The following is a 10,318-nucleotide window of genomic DNA, read 5'->3' on the forward strand; positions in this document are numbered from 1 at the left end:
AACGGGGCTTTTGAGTCTAAGTAATTACTAATTAAGTTTAATTTGAACAGAGTTTTCATAGCTGAACAGTATTTTTTAATAATACTGGGTTTCACCAGGAAATGCCTCAGCCAAAGCTCAAAGAGTCCCTACAGACTTCTTTAATAAAGTGAGCAAGATTTCCATGAAAGTAGAATATGCACAGTCTTGTTGTGTCCTTTGAAGGGAGCTGTGACAGGACCATGGTATGAGGGGTATGAGATCAGGTGCAAGTTATTAGAAAAAGCAGCGTAGGCCTTTACAGGTTTTTATTTAAATCCTGCTTTTGCTCCCATGGATCTAAAATTATCTGCATTTGTTTTTCTGTTTATCAGTGTTTATCTTAAAACATTGATTCTTTAGTGCTCTTTGAGATGCACCCTACGCTGGTAATGCCTTGATGACCTGCACTGTTTGCGGTATAGGGTTGCCAGTGTGTGAGTAGTACGTCTCCAAAAAGCAGTATCATTTCCAAAAGGCTTGGTGAAGCAGCCGTATTCCCTCTTGCCAAACTCTCTCTAGAGCAGGTGTTTCAGCCTTTATTTTTTCATTTTATGTGAATGTTCTACACTTGCTAGTAAAGTGAGGAAGGAATGGGGATTTATGTCCTTTTAAAGTCTACTTTAGAATACATCTAAATTGTGCTATAGGGTACCTGTGAAGTAACAGGTTCTGTATATATCATATGGTAACCATTAAAGCATTCTATTGTGTGATGTTCCTTGCTTGTCTGACTGTTTTTACTGTAGCATTAAGTAAGCTTTTTGATTCCTATTTTTATAGTGTTTGGGAGGCTTGCTGGGTCACTTACGTAACAAAGTACTTTGATCTAATCTCTAGAATAGAGATTAGTCCTGTGTGCCAAGTCGGATTTTCATTGTATAATAATGTCTGTAGCTACCTCTGAATTATGATCAGTCTGGGCTTAACAATATGTGATAGAGCAGACATGTTTGCTTTTATTTGATTATTAGTCCCTTTGGTGTGTTGTTTTTTTTTTTTTAAAGGATAGAAGTATTTGCCCAGAGTTGTATTGATCACCGCAAATTAGCACACAGATGAAGAACATGACTAATAACAAAGAGTTGATTTGACGTTCTTCGTTTCAAGTAAACACATTTGTATGGAGAAGACGAAAAGTAAATATAAAAGAATTAACTGTTTTATTTTCTTCTTCGCTCTAGGTTATGCATTTCTCCTATTCCAAGAAGAGAGTTCTGTCCAGGCACTGATTGATGCCTGTATTGAAGAAGATGGAAAGCTCTATCTATGTGTTTCCAGTCCTACTATCAAGGACAAGCCAGTAAGTAAACAGTAGATGGCCTGCAGGCTATAGCTGCCATCTGTCTAAAGCTGCGTTTCAAATGATGATGATGAAATAATCAACAGCAAACTACCATTGGCAGCACTCAACATCTGGAACAATCAGATGATTTTAAAACCGTTGGGGTTTGAATTAATAGGATTAAAAAGGAACATCAAGACACGCAAAGCTAATAGGGTTATGACTGTTGTTGGTTTATGTGGGCTGATAAGTATATATTTAGAATGCAGCGAAACTGAAACTAGCATGTCATTTTCTTCCCCTGTTTAATAGGTTCAGATCCGTCCCTGGAATCTAAGTGATAGTGACTTCGTGATGGATGGTTCCCAGCCACTTGATCCTCGAAAAACAATTTTTGTTGGAGGAGTCCCTAGACCGTTAAGAGCTGGTGAGTATAAATTATGTCTCTCTTTAAAAGTGGGAGATTATTAGAAATAATTTTAGTGTTGCATAATTATATACAGATACGTATGGATAATTGTAGGTGTTCATAGAATCATATGAATCACAAAGCTGCTTGAGTTGGAAGAGATCTTAATGATCAGCTAGCTCCATCTCTCCTGCCATGGACAGGACTGCTTCCCATATGATCAAGTTGCCCATTGCCCCATCCATGGGCCAACTCCGTGGGCAACACCTCCAGAGATGGCACATCCATGGGCTGTCTGGCAGCCCGTTCCACTGCCTCACCACCCTCTAGGTAAAGAATTACTTCCTAACATCTAACTTGAATTCCCCCTCTTAGTTTGAAGCTTTTTCCCTTAGTCCTGTTGATATCAGACCTTGCAAAAAGTTGGTCTCCAGTTTATAAGCTCTTTTTAAGTACAGGAAGGCCACAAAGAGGTCTTCCATGGTATTGGGTTGCCCCAGCCAAGGTCACTTGTGGCCTTGTTGAACCTCATTCAGTTCACTAGGGCCCACTCTTTAAGCTTGTCCAGGTCTCTTTGGATAGAATCCCTTCCATCTGTTGTATCAACTGCACCACTGATCTTAGTGTCACTTGCTGAGGGTGCAAGTGTCCACTGTCTAGGTCGTGAATATAGGTGTTGAAGCGCATGAGTCTCAGGGTGGACCCATTGGTTATACCACTCATCACCAGCCTCCATCTAAATATAGAGCAGTTAACTACAGCCATTTGGCTGCAAATCTTAGGGATTGGGAGGGACCTTTGGGGATCATTTAGTCCAACTCCTCCCCTGCTAAAGCAGGTTTCCATGAGTAGGTTACACAGGTGGGTTTTTGATGAGAGCCTGTGAGTGTGACAGACCTTTTAGATGAAGCCAGAAGGCCTTGTCAGCAGGCTCCCCTTGATCAGGCTGCCTGTAGAAGACCCCAGCCACCAGCTGTCCTTTATTTGTCTGATCCCTAATTTTAATCCACAAGTTCTCAGCCTGATCATGGCTGTTTCTTAAAGTCAGCTCTTCTTAATCTGCCGACTTCTTAGCATAGAGGGCAACTCCAGTGCCCATCCTGCCCTGTCTGTCTCTTCTAAAAAGCTCGTAGCCTAGTTGCATTGTTCCAGGTGTGCAATTCCTCCCACAACATTTCTGGTATCAGTCAGATCATAATCTTCCAATTATGCCATAGTTTCCAGCTTCTGCTTATTTCCCATGCTGCATGCATTGGTATAGAGAGATGCTACAGTTAGGCAGTGGGTTGCTTTACCTTCTTAGACGAGCCCTCCCAGATTCCTCTGTAAGGAGGCTGAAGTTTTCCACTGCTGCTTCTTAAACTGGCACTGTACAATAACCTTGCTCTGTCACTTGGAAGTACATCGTCTTCCCCCATCCAATCTAGTTTAAAGCTCTGCTAATCGGTGCAGCCAGCTTGCTGCTTGAAAAAAATTACTCATCTGTTCTTATGTTTCTCTGGAAATTGCCTTCATCTGCTTTTGGCCACAAATCACTGTTCACCTTTGAGATACACTGGAAACCATTACAATGCCTAAAGCTGTAGAAAATACTTCCATCATACTAGTAAAACTGCTGGGTTTTGTGTTTAAAATAATGTTATGGCCTTTGCCATGCTCCATGAGTGGAGCTCTGTTTGTATTATTACTGTACGTTAGCTACTTTTGTACTGCTGACAGGTTGCAGTTACTGTGGATAACGTGGATAAGTAGAAATGCAGATAGTAAGTATGAATAGAGGAAAAAGGGAGAAATTCAGACAGCTAACACAGTCTGTATGATTCAGTGCAGTATGAGATTACAAGACTCTTTCTTGGTTCTTGTGGGAGTGCATGGAGGAAAATTTCACTGTTTCCGTAACTGTGAAATGATTGATCTGTGACCAGGACAGTCTGCGTTGTGAGACAGATTGCAGTAGCTTTTTATAATGTTTTACAGTGCCCTTCTAGTAAGTGAATTGATGTGAAGCATTTCACATTTCAGCCGACGTACAGCATTTCAAATCCAGGTTTCTCTTAGAAAGTCTCAGGACTTAATTAGTCTTCCACAGTTGGGACTAAATTCTATCATTACAGAAAGATGAGCTTTCATGTGGAAGATGCTGGAGAAACAAGAAGTGATAGAACAAATTTGGGGTACGCAGAATATATAACTTTTCTCTCTCGGACCTACAGTGATCAAGGTTTTCTGTCATTTTGCTTTTGAGATTTGTGTTTGACTGCATTACCCTGTAACACTTCGTAAACGAGCATTCCAACTGCAGATTAATTTTCTCCAAATTCAAAACAGCCTTATTCTTTGCTTTAAAATCTTCTGCATATGTGAAAATGAAACTTCTGTGGCATCGTGAAATAAGAATCACGCCTTCAAAAAAAGCAGTAAAACTTTATCACACTTTTCAGACAACTATTGAAAATCAATGTCTGCTGACACCTTTATATCTTGAGGCAGAGGATATTTGTTTTGAGAAAGATATATTCCACCCCAGTGAATTGCTAAATTGAATTCAGAATAAAATATTACTAGAGATTTGCTAAAATATTTATTGTGAAATTGGAGATTATTGATTCTATGAACTCAGGTCTCTGTATCGTGCCGTACTGTGTGATGATCGAGCTCTGCGTGCCTGGTGAAAAGATGCTAACTGCATCTTGAAATTCAAATTGGATGTAGAGCAGTGATAGAGACAGAGAACGTGTACCAAGGAATTTGTGGCATGTGGATTCTATGCAGCTTGCATTCCATGCCTGCTCAAGAAGTCTTCTGTTATCCCTTAAGGAAAGCAGCCCTTGAATTTCAGTTCCAGTTTATTAAGGACTGCAAGGACTTGCAGCTCCATTGTTCCCTGGGCGTGTGTGGCCACAGTGTGAAAGATGAGTCTACTGAGTACTTTACAACCGAATTCTGTGTGTTGTGATTATTTTTTATTACAGTTACGTAAGTTGTTGGAGAATTAATTACTAAAATTAACTTTTCTGGATTTTTTTTGAGTTTGTGCAGTGAGAACAGTTCAAGTGAACATTGTTTTGTTTCCTAATAGTGGAATTGGCAATGATCATGGACCGTCTGTATGGTGGAGTTTGTTACGCAGGAATTGATACTGACCCTGAGCTGAAATACCCAAAAGGTGCTGGACGTGTTGCTTTTTCCAATCAGCAGAGTTACATTGCTGCCATCAGCGCTCGGTTTGTTCAACTTCAGCATGGCGATATAGATAAACGAGTAAGTTACCCAGAATGAGTTTATTTGGGTGGGTTTTTTTTAGATATGTGGGAGCAGTGATTTATAACACAAGTTCTTAGGGCGCATAACTTTGTGTTCTGATCCACTTTTGTGCCGGCTCTGACATTTCTTCTGATATTTCTCTAGCTCCACAGGTTCCAGGAGTTAAACTGTGAATGCCCCTGAAACAACGAGCATCCCACTAAGCAGCAAGTTGTTCCTTGGGCATATGGTAGACCATATGTTCTTTCCATTCCTGGTTTTGTTGTGTGTGGGCAAAGGGTTTGAAAATCTTCTTCTCCCATTTTCTAATGAAAGCAAATATTGTAATAATTCCTCTGCCATTCATAAGAAACTGTTATTTAATAGTTTCAGAGTAGGTCTTATTTACAGCTGTCTTTAACTTCAACACGATTATCAGTGCTTTGGAAAATCAACCGTACTTAACCCATAAAATGTGAAATGTCTCACCCTTTCCATTCAAAGAGAATCTTCTTCTACCAGTGTACCTTTCTGGTTGCTGTAGATGCTTTTAGCTAGCTAAGGCAAAGCTGACTTTTAAGAAGACAAGGCTACTTCATTGCTCTCAATTAAAAGTCTGAGAGTAGCAAAGAAAACTGACGTCTGAATTGTATCAGTTTGAAGTGTCGCTAGTTCTGATGTTGAGAGTTGCAGATGCAGTTAGTTTTGTTAGTTGTGCTCTGGGTTGGTTTTTGTTGTGTTGTTTGGGTTTTTTTAACGTCTTAGAGGAAGAATGAGTAAGTAGTTCAAGGTCCAGTCTCTTCTACAGGTCAAAGACATTGCAGAAAGAAATTGGTGCAGTTAACTGAAGGCCACAGCAGGTGCTTCTGTCCTTTCAAATAGGCAAAGCAATACATCTTTGCATGGCTACCAGTTGCCTGGGGAGCTGAAATCCCCAGAGTCCTTTCAGGAGATGAGTGGGAATGACATCCAGTCCTTACAGCTACATTTTGCTGGTGACATTGCTGTTCCTGTGGCTTGCAGCTGACTTTGGCTAGTAGTTCTGACTTCCCTCTAGTTACGTAACAGGAAAAATGCCCATGATAGCTCACCGGAAATCTTAAGGGCCGCTTGGATGCTGAGAAGGCTTCTGAAATGGCAGTGCTTACTCTTTGCAGAGTTGATTGAACTTTTTTTTAATATTGTGTAACTCTGAACAACTTAAAGGGATACGGAGAGTGAAATTTCAGTGGGCATCTGCTGAAGTCCTCTTGGAGCATAGACAGAAAAGAAAGAAATCAGCACACAGTCTGCCATAAATGCTCAAGTTCAGAAGCACGGTGATTGAGTGATATCCATGAGGCTGAATTTATACAGATAGCAGTTAATTGATTTCTTCTTGGGCATCGTTTGTTAGCTTCCTTGGGTTTGATTTCTTCAAAAACGTCTGCTGCTCCTGAGGTGCTCTGCTTCCAAAACACAGTGATGCAAAATCTAAATATTTTAATACATTTGTCTTTGAACCTTATCATGATGGAGAGGGTTTATGAACTGGTTCTGTTTGTTTGTCAGGGGTTTTTAATCTCATTTTTTTAATAACTTTATCTATATTTAAATTGTATGTTCAGCCCTATTATTTATATAATTTAACGTAAGTACACAACTCAGTCATTTACATTAATATAAATGCTGGTTTTAGGAATGTGGAGGATAGTTCTATGTGAGGTACTGCCTTCATCTGAGATACAAATACATGCTGGCCTATTTAGCAATACATTACACATCTTAGTACAGTCTTAGAGACATTTCTCCTGTGGTTCATCTTACTCTAGTCTTTCTGTTGCCAGTTATAGCCGGTTTCTGTAGGTGTGCTGTCATTCCAAATTTTTCATAACCAGGTCTGTCTGTGTCCTTTCTTTCATCGTTAAAGTTTGCTGTTCTCATGTTTATCCACCTGAGCTGCTTTTGAAAGTATTTATGGCATTTTTAACATGCATCTTTTCCCATCTTAATAGGAAAAGTTGGTGTCACTGTGGCTTTACAGGCATTGTCTGTGACCTTAACTTTCTTCCTTACCTAAGTACTCCAGAGCTTTCTTTAGTTCTTTTGATACAGATATGTTTGGTTTCTCTAGCAGATGTTTTTCTTCTGCAAAGTGCTCTTGATGCTATTCCATCATGTAAGACAGATCAGCTCTAAACATTTCCTTGAAACTCATTTGGAGTTCCATCTCCAAACAATTCTTTAAAATGTTGTTAACTTTCATATGCCAGCAGTCTCCATCCACTTCATGTGATACTTCAGTTCCCTAAAATAAACATTTTATACAATCTAATACGTTTGAAATCTCCTTCATACTGATCTTGGTGCATCAACGTACCAAAGCATGAAATCTGTGGTACTTCATGCTTTCAGTAATGTTGGACCACAAACAGAATTACTGCATAAAGTTGCTGTTTATTGGAAGGCCCAAGTGTAGCTTGTGCTGATGATGAAGGTTGTTGCAGGGAAGTAATCAGTGGAGTTCATACTGAATATACGCTGTTGGAAGGAAAAGCATACTGTGATTCAAACATATGCATGTTTGACCACTGGAGTGTCGTCTTCTGAAGCTAAGAAAATTAATACTTCTTATTTCTTTTTCTACAAACCATTGTGTGTTTGGCAGCTTTATGGAATCACAGAATGGTCTGGGTTGAAAAGGACAACAATGATTAGATTCAACCCCCCTGCTGGGTGCAGGGTCACCAACCACCAGACCAGGCTGCCCAGAGACACATCCAGCCTGGCTTTTATTTTGTAGCTCTAGGAATAACATAAATAAATGTCATTTTATTCTGGAGATCTCAGTATTTCAAACATACTCCATATGAGTGCGGTACATGAGGTCACTGTCTGTGTGTAGGATTCTTCTCAAGTAACAGTAGATATCCAAAATGAAAACCAGCAACCTTGAGTTGTAGGATAAACTGCAATAATTGTTTTTGCCAACAAGAGTTTGAAAACACTGTCTTAGAAATAAAAAAAAATAAGGAAAATGTGGAAGACAACAATACATTCCTTAACGATGGTGTCGATTCATTTTGTGTTTTATTATGAAGTTCTTCTTCCTGTCTGAGTGCAGTCTGTAACAGTTCAGTGATGCAGAGACATTGTGCAAATGTACCACTGGAATCCTGCCACTTTTCCACTCTGGCAGTGCGAGCAGTTTGGGAGAAAGAAGCAGTGTAACACAGGTGTTTGTAGCAGGCTGTAGATGTGCAGTATGATCTTTTAGAAATTAATTCAGGTTCGTATTGAACACAAATCCCTTTGCAACTCAAAGCCAAAAAATAAAAAGTAAATAAAAATTTAAAGAGAAAAGTAATGGGTGACCCAAATCAGCAACTCCTAATTTGGTCATATTTTAGAAATTGAGAGTGAAATCCTGGGGAGGGGTCAAGAGTACTAAAAGAAGTAATCAAGCCTGCAGAAATTGCGTCTAATTGGCAAGGAAAGGTAGTACGTGCAGAGACTTCTTGCTCAGGTATAAATGGTTGCGTTCTTGTCTGTGTGTTATTTGCTAAGCAGTATAAAACTGGGCTGTGTTTGGGAGCTGGTGAGATTTCTTTGGAGAGCTTTAGGACCGGTGGTTTGTTTTCTACATGTACTTTGGCTTTATCATTTGCCAAGGGTATCTTTCCAGAATAAGTTAATTGGAGGCTCTCATATAGCCGTTAATTTCATATTTAATGCACTTGTGAAGATCTGTGTTGAATGGTTTAGCTTTCTGTATGGATAGATGGGGAGCTATTAAATGGTAAACAGTAACAAAAAGCAGTGAATTGGGTAGGGCCGTAAACATATCTGATGTCAGACTGCTTTTCTTATTCTGGAAGAGAGAAAACCTGAGCCCACTCAGATATCTTTTCAGTGGGGATAATAGGTGCTAACTGGAATTCTTTGTGTCTCGCCCCAACAGGTGGAGGTAAAGCCATATGTGTTGGATGACCAGATGTGTGACGAATGCCAGGGCGCACGATGCGGTGGAAAATTTGCTCCTTTCTTCTGTGCCAATGTCACTTGCCTGCAGTATTACTGTGAGTTTTGTTGGGCAAATATCCACTCCCGTGCAGGACGCGAATTCCATAAGCCATTGGTAAAGGAGGGGGCTGACCGCCCACGTCAGATCCACTTCCGCTGGAATTAAACATGGTGAACCAGCATCTACATAAGGAAAGAAGGGTGCATGTGGCTTACTGTGTTTGAAGATACTGACATGCAGAAGAAATAAGTGCATTCTTCTGCTTTTCACCCCAGCTATCAATACATGCATCTTTATCAGCAGCCAAAACACTACAAGCCTCTTGTTTTTCACCAAAACCCTACATCTCAGGCTTACTAATTTTTGTGATATTTTCATGTTAAAATAAAATGTTTTTTTGTATTTTCTCCAAGTTATTTTTATATGTAAAGTTAAAACTAGATATGAGAATGTTTTTGCGTAGGGGCACACAGTCTGCTGCTATATTTAGTGGGTGAAGCGTGCACTTATTTCTAAACATGGGTTTTTAACTTCAAGATCTGCCCCAGTAATTTACCAAAGGTAGCAAAATAGTGAAGATGGAATATGTCTGCTACAAAAAGCTTATTTTTATTGTTGTTGCTATTTTCAGTGTATACATAAACTAAAAATTAGGGTTGATTTTTTGCTCTCCATTTTGACTTGCAAGAAATAATACCTCAAGATAATCTGATTTATTAGCTATTTTTAAACATTTTTAATCACAAGCTGTATTAGCTTTGCTGCTATATAGGTGTTATGTGTAATGCCACCTATTAATACGGGATTGAAACGTTTAAGACACACTGCATTACAGACTAAATGCAGGCAGCACAATATGGCTTAAACTGCCATAGTTTTAGAATGTGAAAAAAATTGCATGTTTACTTACCTGTATAAACCATATGCATGCACTAGAACTATTAATTAACAAGAGGTGAGTTATTGCAGATGTTCAAAAAAGGCTCTCTTGAAACTAGGTAGCATGAGCAAATTTACAAGATTTGTTACAAGAAACAAACTTTTGCATGCATTATTGTGACTGAAGTAAGAAGATGTCCTACATGTGTACAATATGCAAATTAGTTTTAGACTAGAAGTGCAGCCATTTTGTGACCTGGTCAGTAGTGGAATTCAATTTTATGCAGACTGGATGTAATATTGTAATCCCTGTGCAATTTTGTGACGTGTGCTTCTAATTAATGTGGCGTGTTGTAGCGTAGATTCGAGTTTGAGTACAAGGCTAGCATTTAACGAGTTCTTTTCAACCCCCCCCTCCTTGATCGTTCATGGTTGAGATTTCCTCTACAAACCAAAGATGGCCAGCACACTGCTAACCAGT

At 39.4% G+C, this 10,318-nt stretch overlaps 1 protein-coding gene across 2 annotated transcripts in view; it reads left to right on the forward strand.

Moving 5' to 3' along the window:
• Positions 1-10,318, forward strand: part of CPEB2 (cytoplasmic polyadenylation element binding protein 2) — a 52,926-nt gene that overhangs the window by 40,005 nt on the left and 2,603 nt on the right. For both annotated transcript variants that reach the window (XM_072335016.1, XM_072335019.1), the window contains 4 exons: positions 1,203-1,321; positions 1,616-1,730; positions 4,792-4,973; positions 8,896-10,318. The exon at positions 8,896-10,318 is cut by the window's right edge and continues 2,603 nt beyond it. In XM_072335016.1, coding sequence (XP_072191117.1) covers positions 1,203-1,321; positions 1,616-1,730; positions 4,792-4,973; positions 8,896-9,123 — 644 coding nt within the window. In that variant the 3' untranslated portion in view covers positions 9,124-10,318. The remainder of the gene's footprint in view (positions 1-1,202; positions 1,322-1,615; positions 1,731-4,791; positions 4,974-8,895) is intronic.

This window comes from Excalfactoria chinensis, chromosome 4 (genome assembly GCF_039878825.1).
Source record: "Excalfactoria chinensis isolate bCotChi1 chromosome 4, bCotChi1.hap2, whole genome shotgun sequence".
In the NCBI taxonomy this organism is placed as follows: Eukaryota; Metazoa; Chordata; class Aves; order Galliformes; family Phasianidae; genus Excalfactoria; species Excalfactoria chinensis.